General features: G+C 39.0%; 1 protein-coding gene across 1 annotated transcript in view; it reads right to left on the reverse strand.

Moving 5' to 3' along the window:
- Positions 1 to 19956, reverse strand: part of TBC1D19 (TBC1 domain family member 19) — a 130468-nt gene that overhangs the window by 41372 nt on the left and 69140 nt on the right. The window contains exons 12-13 of the mRNA XM_056125556.1: positions 12874 to 12948; positions 7929 to 7991 (exon numbers count right to left, since the gene is read on the reverse strand). Of these exons, the coding sequence (XP_055981531.1) occupies positions 7929 to 7991; positions 12874 to 12948 (138 nt within the window). The remainder of the gene's footprint in view (positions 1 to 7928; positions 7992 to 12873; positions 12949 to 19956) is intronic.

A 19956-nucleotide genomic window follows, 5' to 3' on the forward strand; every position in this document is an offset into this window, starting at 1 on the left:
CAGTCATTCTTGATTCTTCTGTGTTTTTCAGTCTTTATGTTTATTCAGCCATCTAAATTCTTTTGATCCTGCATTTGATAGTTCCTTATCTCTGTCATTCTTTCCTTCTTCCTAACAAGTACTTACTGAACACTTACAATATGGCAGGTATTGTTCTAGAGACTGAGAATATAACCATGAGTAAAAAAGACTGCAAAAAAACTGTTCTTCAAACATTAATACTTGTTGTGAAGGGAGATGAAAGCAAAATATACTGTATGTCACATAGTGTTCAGTGCCATAAAGAAAAACATCCTGCATACTGGAAGGATGATGCATGAGCATGCCTTGTGGAGTTAATGGAAGAAGCACGCTGTTCTATTAGATGGTGCTCTGAGTGGTCGGAAAATGAATCTTGAGTCATGAGTTTTAACTGAAGTATACCTCTCTGGGAACAGGTACCTGGGCAAGCCTGGAGTGAAAGGGAAAGGTCCTAGAAGTGATATAGAATTGAGAGTAGTCAGGTTCTAGATGGTATTTCAAGTCATCAGAATAGCTGAGACCACCGAGGGCAAGGTGTGGGGGAAATAAGGTTTAAGCACTGATCCTCAGGGAACTCCAGGGTAGGAGAAACCAGCAGAGGTAGAGGGAATGCCAGTGGGCAAGAGAAAAGGAAACGCAAAGCAAACGTGCGAGCTGCCAAGTGAAGAGTCAAGAAAAGAACATGAGTAACCAAATGGCTAAACAGAAGACATAAGAAAAGTTGGAACCATTGGCTTCACAATGTGAAGTCACTCTTGACCCTTGGCGGGGAAGTTGGGCAAAACAGACTGATCTCATGAGAGAATTGGAGAAAAATTATTGGAAATAATATCCACAAGATTTGGGGGGTGGCCACACCTGCTGTGTTCAGGACTTACTACTGACTCTGAGCTCAGAACTACTCTTGGTTGGGTTGGGGAAGCATATGGGGTGCCAAGGATTGAATCTGGGTCAGCTGCATGCAAAGCAAGAGCCTTACCTGCTAAACTATCTTTCCAGCCCTGGTGTCTACATTTAAAAAAAAAATTATATTGAATAAGAGCTGGAGCGATATAACAGCGGGTAGGGCGTTTGTCTTGCACGCAGACAACATGGCCGACCCAAGTTCAATTCCTCCGCCCCTCTCAGAGAGCCCGGCAAACTACGGAGAGTATCTCGCCCTCACGGCAAAGCCTGGCAAGCTACCCGTGACGTATTCAATATGCCAAACACAGTAACAAGTCTCACAATGGTATTGGGCCCGCTCGAGCAAATTGATGAACAACGGGAGGACAGTGACAGTGACAGTGATATTGAACAAAGGACAGAAGAATGGAACGATAGATGCAATGGACATGGGATCAAGAATGTTTTTTTGTTTATGTATCTTATTTTGTCTTTCAGATCAGAATATTTTATATTAGGGGTGTGCCCCAATAGAGATAGAAAAATCGACAATGGAAAATTTAACAAGTGCACTGTCTTTGACGACCAAGGGGGAATGAGTTTTGTATGAGGACTGACTTTTTTGTAATACGTTCAGGGACTGTTAGTGAAAGCAAATACAGTTTCATCACAGATGGGTGCAGAGCAGGAAGGGGAAATATAATGATCATGAGGGAGTGGGGGAGTTCTCAAAACTTAAATTTTTTGATTCAGAAATAGGACTCAGCCATCAGCTGAGAGAAGAAGATGGAAATAGAACCAAAGCACAGTAAAGAGCTCGAGGTTATCGGTCACAAATGTACGGTGAGTTATTACAGCTAGATGCCTCGTTCCAGTTATGTTCAATTGCACACTGCAATCAGAGAACTGGTGGAGAGTATACTTAACTAGAATTAAGGTGTTTTTTTTTTCAGATGACTGTGACTAGAAAATGGGAGAAGGGCAAGAACTGGACATTATTAAGAGGCAGTGATTATGAAAATGGTGCACTGAAGTGACAAGTCTTTCACGGGCACACTCTCTGGTCCATTCACGAGATCATGCTCCTTGTGAACCCCTGCAGCTGTCCACTGTCATGCTAAGCTGATCTCTTCTCGTCAAAACACTGGTAATCAAAACAGTAAGACACAGGCAAGCAAACAGACATGGAGTAGGGATGGAACAGAGACCAGAACTAAAACCTTGCTATAAAGTGATATTTGACAAAGGACATGTTCAACTAATTCGTTGCCATTAGTCAGTATACAGAAGCAACCAAAGTATCTGGAAGTGGATAAACTAAAGAGGATGTGTATACATGCATATATACGCATGCATGTACATGTACATGTACACTTTTCCTGAATTTTGCATTTGCAAAGAGAGCTGAGAGGCATGGGCTGCACTGGCCCCTACCCTTCCTGGAGAGACTGTGCTCATTTTGAAGCCTGCATCAAAAAAACATTAAAGAAAACATTAAATGTTTTCTTCTAGTGTCTTTATTAGTTTTTTAAGATTCTATTATTGAGCTGAATCTACTGCCCCTGTGCCAGGCTGTCTCCACCGGGGCCCCTCAGAGGGGGTGGGTTGAGTTTCCCTCCCCGCCCCAAGTAGAACTCCGGCAGCCAGAAACCTCCAGCACCTAGCCACAGGCATGCTCAAGGCAACTCTCCACATGCTTGGATGAGCCTCACGCATGAAGGAACGGTAGAGGAACCCAGGTATGCGGGACCCGTGGCTGAGATCTCCAAGCCTGCTCAGATTGGGACTGGGTCCCCTCCACCCAGATCTCCAGTTTTCCAGTAGCTTGGCAGTCACACCCACAAACTGCCCCCAGTGCCATGTAATCTCATCAGCGGCCAAGATCCAGAGACTATAAAACAAAGCTCCCGGAAGAGAGTGGTTCAGTTTTTCCTATTGATCATGTCTCAGTGTTGGGAATACCTGGGAATCGTCTAATCCCTTGCTTGGTTCTTTTACACTTAGGGATTATTTAATGTATGTCTCTATGTTTCTGACTTCATGTATTGACTCCCTTGAGTTCCAGTCACGTTGCAGCAAACTGCAAAATTTCATCTTTTTTCATAGTTGAAAGGTACAAAAAATAGCTCATTTCTTTACCCATTCACAATCGTTGTGGGGTACGTTTCCAGGTGTCGGTTATTGTGATGGTGCTGCAGCGAGTACAGGTGTGCATAATTATGTCCTTTTGGATTGATGTTTTTGTGTTTCGGGAGTAGATGCCCAACAGGAACTCACTCTATATTCTTAACTTTTTGTGATGTCTTCAAACCATTTTCCAAAGAGTCTGCAGCAGGCTACAGTTCCATCAGCACACTGATTATGGAAATTTTCATATGCTTGGTTGGCAATCTTTCTGTCATTTTTGAGGGAACTGTTCATCTCTCTCCCATTTTTTGATGGGTTGTTTGTTTTTATGTTGCGGGTTTTTTTTTTTTTTTGCTTTTTGGGTCATACCCGGCAATGCACAGGGGTTACTCCTGGCTCTGCGCTCAGGAATTACCCCTGGCGGTGCTCAGGGGACCATATGGGATGCTGGGAATCGAACCCGGGTTGGCTGCGTGCAAGGCAAACGCCCTACCCGCTGTGCTATTGCTCTAGCCCCTGTTGCGGGGTTTTTTTTTATATGTGTTTTTTCTTTTCTTTTTTATTGAATCACTGTGAGCAACAGTTACAAAACTTTCACGTTCGAGTTTCAGTCATACAATGATCAAACACCCACCCCTCCAACAGTGTACATTTTCCACCACCAATGTCCCCAGTATTCGCCCCGCCCCTCCACTCCATCACCCCTGCTGCCTCTATGGCAGACAATTTCTCTCTTACTCTCGCTCTACTTATGGGTATTATGGTTTGCAATTTTATGTTGCTTTTTGAGAGTGCTTTATATAACTTGGATATCTTTGATGTCTCAATATTGTCTCCCAATCAGTGGGGTTTATCTTACACCTCATTTCTTTTATGGCATAGAAAACTTTTAGTTTGATGCAATTCTCATTTGTTCTCATCTGCTTCTGTTTCCTTTGTCAGTGGGGTTATATTTTCTGTCAGGGGAAGATTCTTCTGAGGATGAGACCTCAGAAAACCCTACCTAAGTTTTCCTCAACATATTTTATAGAAATGGGTCTGATATCAAAGTCTTTAATCCATTTGGAATTAAGCTTTGCATACAGAGAAAGAGGTCTAACTTCATTTTCTTGCATGTGGCTATCCAATCTTATCAAAACTATTTGTTGAAGAGCCTCTTGTTGCTCCACTTCATGTACCCTGCCCTTCTGCTGTAAATTAACTGTTCATACATATGAGGGCTAATCTCTGGATCCTCAATTCTATTCCACTGATCTTAGAATCTGTCTTTATTCTAGTACCATGCAGTTTCTTTTTTTTAAATTTTTTTTAATTTTTAAATTTTTATTAGTGAAATACCATAAGGTAAAGTTGTAGACCTACAAATTTTTGTGCTTGGGTTTCAGTTATACAATGATCAAGTGCCCATCCCTCCACCAGTGCCCATTTTCCACCACCACGGGTCCCAGTATCCCTCCCACCCCCCCATACCCCCCATCCCACCCTGCCTCTGTGGTAGGGCATTCCCTTTTGTTCTCTCTCTCCTTTTGGGTGTTGTGGTTTGCAAAAGAGGCATTGGTGGCAATCATGTTTGGTCTATAGTCTACTTTCAGCATGCTTCTCCCATCCTGGGAGGATCCTCCCAACACCCTTTATTTGGTGCTTCCTTCTCTATCTGAGCTCCCTCTCCCCCTAGCATAGTACCATGCAGTTTCAATCACCATTGCTTCGTAGTAGATTAAAGTCTGGGAATGCAATTACTCCTTCTTATTTTCTTACCCCTCTCCCCAGGATTTCTTTAGCTATTCTGGGAGTTAGCATTCCATATAAATTTTATTTATTTATTTCAAACCAATCAACATTATTTTATTTTGTTTTCGGGTCATACCCAGTGGTGCTCAGGGGTGTCTCCTGGCTCAGGAATCGGCCCTGATGGTGCTTGGGGGACCAAACATCGTGCTGGCGATCAAACCCAGGTCAGCTGCATGCAAAGCAAGTGCCCTACCACTGTTCTATCACTCTGGTTCCTCCATATAATTTTAGAAGTATCTGCTCTGTGTCCCTGAAAAATACCATGGGAATATTGAAGGCAATTGCACTGCATCTGTAAATTACTTTGGGTAAGATGATAATGTTGAAAGATTCTTCCAGTCCATGAGCAGGAATATATTTCCATTTCCTGGGTTCTTCTGTAATTTTCATAAGTGACTCATAATTTTTACTAAATAGGTTTTCACCTCCTTTGTTAAACTGATTCATATTTGAGATTGTATAAACATGACCATAATGGAATACTTAAATTTTTTGTTCTTCATTATTGTTAATATATAAGACTGCAACAGATTTCTCTGCATTAATTTTATAGCCTTCCACCTTACTGTATATGTTGACTGTACCTAGTTCTTTAAATTTACTTTTTAATTGAGTACATCAGTTAAAATAATATTAAATCCCTTGCTTTATAGTTGCAGAGAAGTATACCTATCCATCTGCCAGTGACTCCAGATCTCTAGGAGGTTTTATAACTGAAGTCTTTAGGGTTTCCTGATACCATATCAAGTCATTTTCAAATAGTGACAGTTTGACTTTTTCTTTGCTAATTTGAATTCTTTTGATTTTTCTTTCTTGACTCACTGCTGCGGCAGTACCTTCTCATACTATGCTTAAAATTATTGGTGAAAGTGGAAACACTCTTGTTGTGTGCCTGACTTTAAAGGAAAAGACTTTCAGTTAAATATCTTTGTTTTTTAAATGTTCTGCACAGCGGGTAGGGCGCTTGCCTTGCACGCAGCTGACCTGGCTTCAATTCCCAGCATCCTTTATGGTCCCCTGAGCACTGCCAGGAGTAACTCCTGAGTGCATGAGCCAGGAGTAACCCCTGTACATCGCCGGGTGTGACCCAAAAAGCAAACAATAATAATAATAATAATTTTCTGGTATGTTTGGGTCTGTGGAATTTCTCTTGTAGCCATTCTGAAGGGTTAATTTTTACTTAATTGCAGGTGTTATCAATAAACTAATATGATTATGATGAAGCATTAACTTTGTTTGCATTTGAATTTTTGGTTAGTACTGAAATTAGATATCAGGATACATAATAGCTACACAAATAAATTTTGGAAATATTTTGTAGTTTTAATTATTAATGACTATATTAAGGAAATTTGAAATCTTTACTTTTTAAAAAAAAATCATACATTTGAAATTGGGCTGGAGCGATAGCACAGTGGGTAGGGCATTTGCCTTGCACGCAGCCAACATGGCTGACCTGAGTTCGATTCCTCTGCCCTTCTCGGGGAGAGCCCGGCAAGCTACCAAGAGTATCTCGCCCTCATGGCAAAGCCTTGCAAGCTAATCGTGATGTATTCGATATGCCAAACACAGTAACAGGTCTCACAAAAGGGACGTTACTGGGCCTGTTCGAGCAACTCGATTGAACAATGGGAGGACAGTGCTATAGTGTTACAGACTTTTTAAAAAATCTCTAAAATTAGTTCTTGGTTGTTTCAAAATTCAACTTTATAAATTCATTTTATGAGGTATTTGGACACTGGCTCTTGAATGTGTGACTAATGAAACCTTGGGACATTCTTATTTCATTCTTTTTTTCTTTTCAGGTATACACATACACAGACACAGATACAGACACACACACACACATACACACACACACCACTGTACCACTGTTAGCAAATAAAATGCTAGTAATCTAAATATATGAGACTGAGTTACATTTAATTTTTTGTTTTTACAGTTGGGAGGGCCACACTGAGAGGTACTTGGGAGCCACCAGGGCTATGGGTGGCAATGCTGGGGACACAGGAGTCCGTGTGGTTCTGGAACAGAACCCAGAGCTTTACACATCAGGACGTTCCAGCAAGAAGAAATTACTAAGTAAAAATCAGTGTTTTATTCATGACATTCACTTAAAACCAAATACATATATGTGTGTGAGTGACATTAACAAAGGCAATCCTCTCTATTATATATATTTTCTAGTATATATTTTCTAGTCATTATAAAGTGTTTTTTATTTAACAGTTAGGAAAAAGACCTAAAGAAGGATCCAGAGAGTCACAGTGTCAGGTATGAAATGATCACAGTAATCCTACCACTTTGAACTGATTTCAAATATTTTAAATGTTTCAAACATTTAAAAATGATTTAAAATAGTTCAAATATTCATTTCTACAGTATGCTTAATAGGAAAATATCATGTAAAATACTTTCACTAAATACAGTAGGATAGCTTAATTATGAATGTTACTTTAATGAATCCAATTTAAGAATTTATGCCTATATTTCTCCAGGTTGTAGCAAATATGGTCACAAGGAGCATTCTAAACACTCATTGGAACTTTTCCCCACCTAAGTAAAAAATTAAAGTTAACTTTGTCTATAGAAAAAAACTCTTTAAAATGTTAAGGAAAATATTAATGCAAACAGAAAATTTCATTTGTTAAACAATAACATGGCTTGGGGCTGGAGAAATAGTAGCGGGTACCTTGCCTTGCATGCAGCTGATCTGAGTTCGAGTTCTGGCATCCCATATGGTCCCCAGCCTGCTAGGGGTAATTCCTGAGCTCAGAACCAGGAGAAAGTCCTGAGCACCGCTGGGTATGGCCCCCAAACCAGAAACAACAGCAACAAAATAAATAAACATGGCTTAAATTTCAAGAGGCCTCAGTTAACAAAAGGGATATCTCCTCAAGTATTAAGAGTCAGAGAAATGAAAACAAGGGCTATTGGGCTGCAGCGACAGTCTGTGCAGGCAGTCAACCCCCTTGACCTGACACTGCATGGTTCCCTGAGCATCACTGGCCAATACTCCTGAGCACAGAGCATGGAGCAACGCCTCAGCATCACCAGTTGAAATGCTTCCACTCCCAAAAAGAACAATTTATTTTTCAACTTACCTGATATAAATAATCTTCAAATACAAAATAATAATCATCATTACTTGCTGTCAGCTTCACATCCTATAATTAAAGGTTGAGAATATTTAAAAAGAATGTAAGGAATCATCTATAATACCAAGTACCTAAAAACAATGCCAAAATGATTTTATATTACTTTTAAGAATGATTAGAAACTCAATTAGATTCTCTTTTATTTATTTCACTTACTTGACGTAAGTGAAACAAATTACTTGTACGAGTTTAGGGTTTATTAGTAATTCCTTATTGCTTATTTGCTCTATTTCCTTTTAATCTTACAGTTAGATGTCTTAAAGTTGAAAATGCAGATGCAATCATAGCATCCAGAAACACCCATAATAATACACATTACTGCTTTAATCTTGTCTTCCACTGTTCAAGTATACATTCTTGTCATTCCCTTAAAATATCAAAAGTCTTCTATGTCTTTGTGATTATTCACTTGCAAGTCATCAATTATCCCAAACAAGAGAATGCTTCTCCTGAACAAGTGTACAATCTCACAGTAAAAAACACAGCACCACTACAGCAAAAATATTGCAAAAATTCATGATATTACACAATCTCGAAAAATTGAGAAATGCACAAGTGAGAGAATGAAATGAGTCATAGATAACTCTGGGTGAAATAATGCGTGCTAAGTCTGGAAAAACTGAAAGGCACAGATGAAGAGAGAAGAAAGGACCAGGCTTCAAATCAGAAGCCCACACAAACAACTAGAGGCTGTACTTCCTAAATAGGGATATTGCCTTTATGTGGTAACAACTGGTTTCTGGGAATCAAAACTTTTACATATTTCAGGGCCAGAGCAATAGTACACTGGTAAGGCATTAGCCTTGCCTGTGACCAACCGGGGTTCCATTCCTGGCATCCCATATGGTCCCCTGAGCCGCCAGGAGTGATTTCGGAGTGTAGAGTCAGGAGTAACTAACCCCTGACCATTGCTGGTGTGGCCCTGAAGGACAAAACAAAACAAAAAATCTACATATTTCAATGGTGAATGAACCTCTAAAGCCCAGCAAAATCTTATTTTTTGGTATTTAATTTTTCATAAGCAATAATAAAGAATAGGTTAAGAAACATTGGTATAATTGTTGGTATACTTAGATTTTCCCTTAAAATGTTCTTAATTCTCCTCTCCTCTTTCTAACTAAACTTGCACATTTATAGTATATTAGCATGGAATTATTCTATTAATTTTTAATTAATTTTTATAAAAAGAGAAGGAATATGTAGTTTTTGAAATAGTTTTACTAAGTTACTGATTTATAATTTTGTGGAATTTTAGGAATTTACCTTTCATTCATCTATACATGTATAGGTGTTGCCAACTCCAAGGTAAGGTTTTTGGTTTTTTCTTTTAAAGAGCTCTCATATGCGGGATATACAGAAACATAGTAAGGAAACAACAAATGGCTAAAGTTATCAGAATTGAAGATTCTGCCTACAGACCTGAGCTTACATGGCAGGGACGGGAGGAGATGGGGGCTCTTGGGACCCTGGGGTAGGGAAACAGGCACAGCTATGATGGGCGTGCTAGTGAATGAGGCCTGCATGGTGAGACTGTAGTAGATGCAAGACAAGCTTTGGGAGGGAAAAGAACAAAATTCAATTCAGACAAAAGCATTTCATGTTTTAGCTTATGGAAGGTTTCATGGGTGTTTTGTATTTAGTATGCCTTATTCCATTCATTCCTTAAACCAATAAAGCGATTCTCCTTCATTTTAAGTTATTAAAAAAGAGTCTTTGCCAAAGAGAGCTATAATGAAACTCCAAGTAATCTTTTTAAAATGCTTATTCCCTCAAGGGCTGACTTTAATAATGTTTGGAGTTGCTCCAACAAGATCAACAGAGCCCAGCAAAAGTTAGGAACAACTAGAGACATAACAGCTTCCTAAAAGCCCCCAACAGCCAGGGCTGACAATACAACAACTTGATTCTGATTCCTAGCAGATTGTTTTCACTGACTCAAACTGAAATTCATGTAGCTACGATTCCCTGATAGTCACTTTGAGATTCTTCTTCATTTGGATAGAAAAGAGTTACTTTAGGGTCTGAGAGTCCCAAAGATATCCTAGGCTACTGCTAAAATAATATTGGTGGTGGGAAATGTATACTGGGGGAGGGGTGGGTGTTGGATTCATTACAAAAATAAATTTAAAAAAATTCTGAGCATGCTCTTTGGACCTCAAAGTTAATAGTAGCACCTTGAATGCAAATCGAAAATTTCTGGAGAGCCAACCCTTCAAAGGACTACAATTGCCTTCATGAAGTCATATTCCCTAGATCCTAATCTTGGCTTTGCTACTTAATAAGTAAATTCAAATAAGTAAAAAGTAAAGTAAAGGCCCTCCCGTTGATCATCGATTTGCTCGAGCGGGCCCAGCAACGTCTCCATTGGAGACTTTGTTGTTACTGTGTTTGGCATATCGAATACGTCACGGGGAGCTTGCCAGGCTCTGCCATGCGGGCGAGATACTCTCGGTAGCTTGCCGGGCTCTCTGAGAGGGTCGAAGGAATCGAACTCGGGTCGGCCATGTTGGCTGCATGCAAGGCAAACGCCCTACCGCTGTGCTATCGCTCCAGCCCAAATAATTTTAAAAAATCATTTTTTAATTAAGATTCTGTACTTTACAATACTGTCAATAACAGTTTATCATACATAGGATTCAAACACCACACCCATCATTAATGTACTTACATTTCTCCCCCAAAGACCCCAGTGCCTCTCCCTCTCAAACCCACCCCCACCCCAACTCAATTGTGTGGATCAGTTCTCCCAGTATGTTACACTTGGAACTTTGTTGTTACCTTGACGTGTATCTTAAAGACCCACATATGAGTGTGATCATTCTGTACCCATCCCTTTCCTTCTGAGGGACTTCACTCAGCATATTAATAGCCTCTGATTTCATAAAACAACTTTTTAAGATTCTCTTTTATTTACTGGGGTAGGGATGGTCCACACCCAGAGATGCTCAGGAATTCCTTCTGGCTCTGTACTCAAAGATCATTCCATTCTGGTAGTGCTCAGGGGACGATAAGCAGTGATGGAGATCAAACTGGAGTTGGCTACCTCCAGGAGACAGCCTAAACCCCCGTACTCTCTCTTTGGCCCTAATATTTTAAATCTTTAAACTCAGTTCCCTCTGTAAAATCTCACAACACTACTTCCTGTTTTGCTAGAGCATGTCACTATGCGGCTGGCATGATGTTGGAATAAACATGGAAACTGTGATGGTTCATATATAACTTTTCTTTAAAAGAGAGGAGCCAGTAGGAGTATTCTAACTGTGTTCCGTGAAGATATTCGAGTTCTTCTAGGTACCATGCATTTTCATATACTTTTAGAATTAGCCTGTCAGTTAAAAAAAAAGCCGCTAATATGTTGGAATTGTGTTAAAGATCAATTTTAATCTTTTAATCTTAAAGAGCTTAAAAAAAAAGCTAACAGGACAGGGGCAGGGTATGCCTGGCCGGAAGAAGAGGCAGAATCACAATCTTCAACAGGAAGGAAAAAGCCATCCTGGGAGCTGCTACACAGATGGACATGGACAACTGCATTTTAAGAAAATGAAAACTGAATGTTTGCAAGGGCGGCTCCTCCTGAGGTGTACCCTAGCACCCCAGGCTTCCATGTTTCCGGGCAGCGGCCCCACTGCTATCATGCTAAGCACTCGAATTCACTATTCTGGCATATTTTTAATAGCACTTGCAGAACAGCCGAAGGGCGCCATCCAAATTCTCTCCAAAGCTTTCAATTAGCATCTTCGTTAGTACTCTACTTACAAAGCTGCCTAAATTTTGAATAATCTACTCCAATCCTAATTTCCCATACACGATGTACTATTTTTATGCATGAGTATTTGAGGGAAAAAAATGCACTTGTCATTTATAGCTTCAATGATGCTACGCTGATTTTTCAAAAATTAGTTTTCAGGATATAATGACAATTTGCATGACAAGTCTAGAATACTGCAAATATTAAGGATTAATTAAGTGTTAGTAGTAACTGTTAATATTAATCTTGGTCATATTCTGGCCGGACAAATGCTGAGGTCCTCAAAGTGCAATAGCTCCCTCATTTCTAAAGACAGAATAATGCTCTATTTTAAGGAAGATTATTTAGGAATCAAGTTTCTCTATTTTACAAATCTAAATTTAAAATCCAAATCCTTTATGTCATGGGGCCAGAGAATAGAACAGCAGGTAGAGCACTTGCATGCCTGACTCAGGATCCAAAGCTGGTACCTCATCTGGTCCCCTGAGCATTGCCAGGAGTGACCTCTGAACTCAGCACCAGCAGTAAGCCCTAAGCCCCCAAACAAAAAACAAATCCTTTAAGTAGCATAATTATTCATTCAGAATCACTCACAGCCTGTATCTTGCACAGGGCACCTAACCTACATTTTAACTAATAACTTCATTATCTGATGCCAAGAAATAAAAACTCAATACATTTGTCATAAAACTCGAGATGTGCTTAAGGCTATATGTCCAAAAACTAAAAGAAATTTTAAAAAATTAGTACAATATAAGGGAATAAATAAGCAGGCCCTATAAAATCATAGATAAATCAGATACAAATATCATGATCTAATTTTCCTTTCAGTTGTTTATTAGCTTTGTTAAGCTTATTTAGTTTGAATTTATATGGATAAAAAATGTTTAGCCTTCTAATTAAAAAATCATATGGCCAGAATAGGATCATGAGAATAGCTTTAAAAAAAAAGATGATAATACTGAATGGGGATTATAAATTTTGAAAGTGAATTTAAGCTTTGTAAGTGTAAAGAGTACTTAGAATTATTTTTCAAGGTTAAAATGTATCAACAAGCACAGCACTGGTCTTGCATGTTAAAGAGTCTTATGAACTGTTTAACACTATTAATAAAATGGAAAAATGATATACATTTTTACTTACTTTATAAATTAGACTGTCCACCAAAAGGTCATGTTGTATCACATTGGTTTTAAGCTGCTCATAATATAAGATATCCTAAATTTGAAAGTAAAATAAACCAAAATATTAAAGGTCAATTATATTCATAAAGTTCATTATAATTTTTAATACATAATAATAATAGTAGTATCATAAATGCAAAGAGAAAAGCAAATATTTTTATTCAGTATTATATTCTGCATAGCTGGACAACAGTAGTTGCATAATAAACAATAAACAATTTCACTTAGTCTAAGATTTGGCACCTACAGGTATTCAATGTTTCCTAAATTGATTAACTGCAATTTAACTGTGATGGCAAATAGAGTATTTACTAAATGATTGCTACATGACAGGTACTATTCACTTAGTACAAATAAGTTAACCTGTTTAATTATATATCAACAAAGCAAGAGTTCAGAGATTATTACTTGAAAAAATAAGGCCTCGTAAAAATACAATTTGCTTTCCAAGGTCACAAAGGTAGTTAAGATTTTATCTGAGACAATATGTTTTTTTCAAATGTCTAAGTTTTTTCGTTTAATCATTCCTGGTAGTAGAAGCAGTCATAAAGCATATGAGACAGATAAAATTTTCTTATATTACTTCTAATTGAAATTGCTAAAGCTTGCAAGTATGTACAATGTCCTTCTAGTAATTGCTGGTGTCCTTAAGTCAATCCCATGTGAATACTGACAAATAAACATACTGCATTTTTACATATCTATATATAGGTTTATATATGTATACACACAGAGAGCTATAATAAAGTTCAATTTATGAATTATGTACATAATAAATTAGGAAAATTAGAATAGAAAAACTTTAAGACTATACCGTATTAAAAATTTTATGTGACACACACACGAATCTCGGAACCAAGCAGCTCGCTGCAGAGATGCCTCAGGACTTTGCAATAGACCACTTTCGCAGGGCCACTCAAGACAGGAGCAGGTGCTGTCCCTCCGCCTGCCCCCCAGGAGTCCCAACGGCTGCCATCTTCCAGAACTCAACAAAAGCTCCAGGTACGAGGTGGCAGTAGCAGAACACGCCAGGCCTCACGGGATGGGTGAGGAGCTGGCCCTTCTCCTTCCTCCCCCCTGCCCCCGCCCCATGGGCCTCTGAGATGACGCCCACAAACTGCCACCGGATACTTAAGCCCCTACAAGGCCATGATCCAGAAACACACGAATCTCGGAAGCGAGCAGCTCGCTGCAGAGATCTCGCCAGACCCTAATTATTAGAATTTTAGAATTCCTAGAGGGCGTGGCCGCACGTGTGACTTTATATTCTATCCATAACAAGCAATACGAAACGAATGGTCTAGCATTGTCTTTTCGGCATGTTTGAGTGGTGATGGGACTGAGGTCAAAATATCGAATGCAACCAAAGCAGAGAGAGAGTATTGTACAAATTGTCTGCCACACTGGCAGAGGAAGGGTTGGGACGGGAGGCCGGGGGAGGGGGAAACTAAGGATTTTGGTGGTGGAAAATGTGCTCTGGTGTAGGGATGGGTGTTTGATGATTGTATGACTGAAGCTCAAACATGAAAGCTTTGTAGCTGTATCTCATGGTGAATCAATATAAAGGGGGAAAAAAATAAATCGCTGATCAATGCCAGGGCAACAATGCATCCTGAGAACTTATTACTGCTTCAGTGACTGGTTACTACTATTATTGAACTGGATGATCATCCTTTAACTGTGGTGTTAAAAAAAAATCTAATGGCAATGAATATAATTGTTACCATTTATAATGTGGCTAAGATCCTTATCTTCTCTATCTCTGATATACTTTTTACAAAGAAATAGTAAATCAATGCAATGATAGAATTTAATAAGGGACAAAGAGTTTTTTTGTTGTTCCAAGTTTCACGCTATTTCAAATAGTGATTTAAGGCATTTAAAAACTTGTAGAAAGAAACTTTTTTCCTATTAAAAATCATCACAAGGTGGGGCTGGAGCAATAGTACAGTGGATAGGGCATTTGCCTTGCACACAGCTAACCTGGGTTCGATTCCCAGCATCCCAGATGGTCCCCTGAACAACTTCCAGGAGTAATTCCTGAGTGCAAAGCCAGGAGTAATCCCTGTGCATCGCCAGATGAGATTCAAAAAGAAAAAAAATCATCATATGGGTCTGCATTGATTTTTCATTGGAAGAAAAGTTCCTCTCTTGGGGAAAGAAATCTTAGTGTTAGATACATCAAATAAAAAGGTGTTTTGTTTAAAAATCTTTTTTAAAGATAGAAATATTAAAAATATTTTTCTAATAGTTAAAAAAATTATTGAATGTGATCTATCTCCCTTTCAAAATATCTTTATTGCATACAAAATTTTCAGACCATGACTGACTGAGGTAACAGAAACTGCAGAAAGCGAAACCAAGGGTAAGAGGGAGGAACTATTTTATGTAATGTTCTGGAAAAGGCAAAGTTATGAAAACAGTAAAGTTGCAATCTGGTAGTAGGGAGAGGAAAGATGAACAAGCAGAGCTCCAAGGATTTTTCTAGATAGCATAAGTACCCTGTATGACATCATAACTATAAATACCTGCCATACAAACTCAGAGAATCAACAAGTATGAAACCTCTGATAAATCTTAGAATTTGGGTGATTATAAAGTGTCAAAGGAAGGTAATCCATTTTAACAAACGTGCCACTCTCATGAGAAGTTAACTGGGTGATACGCATAGGGTGGTGGGAGGCAATGGGCAGTGGAAAAAATCTCTGTACCCATCTCAAGTTTTCTATGAACTTGAAACTGTTTCCAGACAAACCAAAGTCCCAATGTTAAAAAATACGATTTAGAACAGTCTATAAGTAACTTTAATTTATTGTTTGTTATTTTAAAATGTTGGTTTATAAAACAACCACTGTTGGCATGGATACAGGGGAAAAGGGACCCTCTCATGCACTGCAGGTGGGAATGTTGACTGGTCCAGTCTTTTTGGAAAACAGTATGAACATTCCTCAAAAAACCCAGGAATTGAGCTTCCATATGACCCAGCAATTCTGCTCCTGGGAATATACCATAACAACCCCAAAACACAATAACCCAAATCTGGAAACAACCCAAGTGCCTGAGAACCAATGAGAGGATAAAGAAGCTATGGTACATCTACACAACAGAACACTAGGCAGCTGTAAGGAAAAAAATAAAGTCATGAAATTCGGTGATACATAGATGAACACAAAGAGTACCATGCTGAGTGAAACGAATCACAGAGAGAGAGGGACAGACACAGAATGATCACTCAGTTGCTAGATATAAGAAACATAGTAAGCAAAGAATACCCAAAGACAACAGAAAAGAGGTCAGAACTGGTCCTTAGCAGGAAGCTTGCCACAATATGGGGAGGGCAATTAGGTCAGAGAAGGAATCACTATGACGATGATAATGGGAAATGGCCACGTTGAACAAGAACTGGGGGCTGAAAGGAGGTAAAGTGATATGCATGAAACCCGTGCAGTAACAGTGCTAAAAACCACAATGCCTGAAAGGTAAAAAGAAAAGTGTCTGCCATCGAGGCAGGCGGGGTGGGAAGGAATGAAACTGGGGACACTGGTGGAAGAAAGTGGGCACTGGTGAAGGGATGAATGCTCAAACACCGCACAACTAAAACTCCATCATGAACAGCTGTGTATCACATTGGAGGCCCTGGTACCTGGCCTATCACCTAGCCCTATCCCCTGGTATAAACAAGTAAATTGAAATTTATTACAAAAAAAATTTAATGGAAAAAAATTCATTTATGTTCATCACTGTCACTGTCACTGTCATCCTGTTGTTCATCGATTTGCTAGAGCGGGCACCAGTAATTTCTCCATCTGTCCCTGTCACATGCTAGTGTAGCCCGATGGCATATTGGGGCTTTTTCAGGGTCAGGGGAATGAGGACCATCAATGTTACTGTTTTTGGCTTATCAAGTATGCCATGGGTAGCTTGCCAGGCTCTGCTGTGCGGATGGGATACTCTCAGTAGCTTGCCAGGCTCTCTGAGAGGAATGGAGGCTTCTGGGGCAGCGTCTAATCACCTTTACAGGTGTTCCCAATCAGGCATATATGCGGGCAGGATACTTTCGATAGCCTGCCGGGTTCTCTGAGAGCGAAAGCTAGACAATGAGAGGTCAAGGTCAAGATCAATGGCTTATGCTCATATTTTTCAAAATAAAGCAAGACAAATTGAGGTAATATTTCCTTAGGAAATATACTTAAACACGTATTACTATTTGCATTATTACCTACAAATTATAAATTTCCACAGGGAATGTAACTATAAGTGCTCTTCTATAACAATTTATTTGTAAAATGTTTTCTATTATAAATATTCTTCGTGGTCAATGTTAGAAAAACAACATATATTTTAATACAAGCAAGTTGTAAATACTCTAATTTCAGTATAGGATACTTTCTTCAAAACGTATCTGAGGCCAGTGATGAAAGGCTGGAATGCAGGACTGTGGGACCCTAAGTTTGATCCCCAGCAAGCAAGGGCCATTCTGGGAGACAAAAAAAAATCATAATGCTTTGAATAGAAATACCTATAACTTTTGATAAAGATTATACTGTGAAAAACCTATGTTTAATTCTGTGGGGGGAAAATATCAAAGTACTAGAACTCCAAGGGACACTGGAAATATTATGTTGGAACATAGTATGCCTAATACTGGGCTAAGCCTAAAACTGAACCATGCATAACTTTGTAAATAGCAATGCCTTAATTTAGAAAATTTTCAAAATATCTAGCTAACTTTCCTTATTTGCATGTTTGGAAATGAGATGTACCCAAGTTCACTGCTTTAACTAAAAAGACAGAACTAGCTAGTGATGGAAACAGTTCTATTTTCCAGTCTATGAGGTTGGGTTTCAATTGCTTTTTGTGTAATTCATTCATATAAAATTAAAAAAAAATAAGCAGTTAGAAGAGTAAAAATTACAATAAACTGGTAAGGAACAATTTATACACTAATATTCTAACTTTAATTATTAAAATACAGGAACACTTATAGAATGCAGTGAATTCCCAATATCACATAATTTTTTAAGTGTACTTTGTGCATAAGTTCTGGGATAAGATGGATATTTAAGAGTGATAAATAATAATTACAAAGAGCAATCTTCAAAAGACAAAGTTTTCCAAATTTTTAGTATCAGAAAAATACTTATATTTTAGTATAATCTATTTGTTTTTTATGCAATTTAACTACAGGGAAAAGAAAATATACTTCAGGAAATGAAAGGACTCAGAATATTCATAAAAGCAACAGTGAATTGCTCATTAAACAGTTAAATGAACCGACCATTCCTATATACTGCTCTTCCAGATGGTGAAAAATAAATTCCCTGTCCTCAGGGTCTCAGGTCCAGAAATGGAGGCAGGCAGGTAAAAGGTATGGGATATAGTTCTCAGAGGAGGAGGTAAGGGACAGAATTCTCTGGCTTTCAGGCTCTGCTATAACCTGGCTGTGACGAGAGAAAATAGAAGGAAGTATCTAACTGCAATGTTGATAGGAGTTTGGGAAGATAAATGTTAAAAAGGCTTCTCAGGAAAAGGTGGTAAGACCAAGGTAAGTCTGATGGATAAGAGTCTTCAAGTAAACAGAAGGCAGAGAGTCTTTTTGGAAGAGAACAATATGGTGCATGGAGAGATAACGAGGACCAGAATCTTCCTGTAAAGATCCATACCTTTTCCTCTGGATACCATTAGTCTGATATACCATTGGAACATATAATTAAAGTCTGGAAACAACTGAAAAGGAATGTTTAGTCTGAAAAGAAAATGTACCAAAAACAATCAAAACCAGTGGGGAACAGGTGAATGAACCAGTCTGGGGAATTGTGTAGAATGAAAAGTTTCAAAACAGAATTCCAAGAAATACAAGTCCTTGGGGTCCAGTACAGAACTCCAAATGGAGACCAGAAAAAGAAAAAAGAAAAAAAGTGAAAGAAAAACTAAGGAAACAAGTGAGTGAGACCAACACTGACTAGACTATCGTAATACAACACACGTCAAGGGAGTTGCAGTCATGTCCAGGACCTATACCAAAGCAGTATTGAGATTAAGGAACCAGGAGCAGCTCGATTTCTTCCAGAAGATTTAGCTGTCAAAGTGGAAGAGGCAAGAGCAGGTGCTAGACAAACTGACTGCAGGTCTGGTGGGGAAATTTTGAATGTGTTTCTCTTTGGGGGGCAAGGGATATACCTAGTGCCCCTGGCTCTGTGCTCAAGGGTAACTCCTGTTGGTGCTCAGGAGACTCCACTAGTGCTGGGGACAGAACTGGGGAGTTGGACGCAAGGCAAGTGCCTTCCCCTCGCTGGCCCCATGAATGCGTCCCACGATGGTTTCTGTGGTCTCTGTGTGGGAGGAGAGGTCTTTTGGTAGGACTGAAAAGGAGTGGTCGAGGAGAAAGAAGGGGAGAATCAGGAAATGTGAAGACAAGGTAAGCATACCAGGAAAATCCAGAACAATCAGGCATTGTCGTGCACCTAAGGAAGGTTATAGATGACCTTACTAAGAAATCACTAAACAAACGACCTAATGTTAGTAGTAATTTTAGCTATTAGGAATAAATAACTAGAGCAAAGTATAGGAAAGTTTTGTCTCCACATCACAAGCAAGCTAAGATTAAGCAAAGTACTTTAAAACATGAGTAATGTTCATGAAAATTGGATATTTTGATGCTACCCTAGCTATTTATAGAAAATGAAAGAAATCTCATCTTTTATTTTATTTTTGGCTTTTGGGCCACTCCTGGCCATGTTCAGGGGATCATATGGGGTGCCAGGGATTAAGCCCAGTTTGGCCATGTGCAAGGCAAATGTTTTACCCACTGTACGATCTAGCTAGCCCCCATTTTGATTTTGTTTTGAGGCCACATCTGGTAGTACTCAGGGTTTACTCTTGGTTCTGTGCGCAGGGATAAATCTTGGAAGACTTGGGGGACACTAAAGGGTGCTGGGCATCGAACCTGGGCCGAGTGTGTGCAAGGCAAGTACTATCTGCTGTACTATCTTTCTGGCCCCAGCTCCCAATCTTTTAAAAATTATCAGAAAATGTTCTAGTG

This window comes from Sorex fumeus, unplaced genomic scaffold (genome assembly GCF_029834395.1).
Source record: "Sorex fumeus unplaced genomic scaffold, SorFum_2.1 ptg000055l, whole genome shotgun sequence".
Lineage (NCBI taxonomy): Eukaryota > Metazoa > Chordata > Mammalia > Eulipotyphla > Soricidae > Sorex > Sorex fumeus.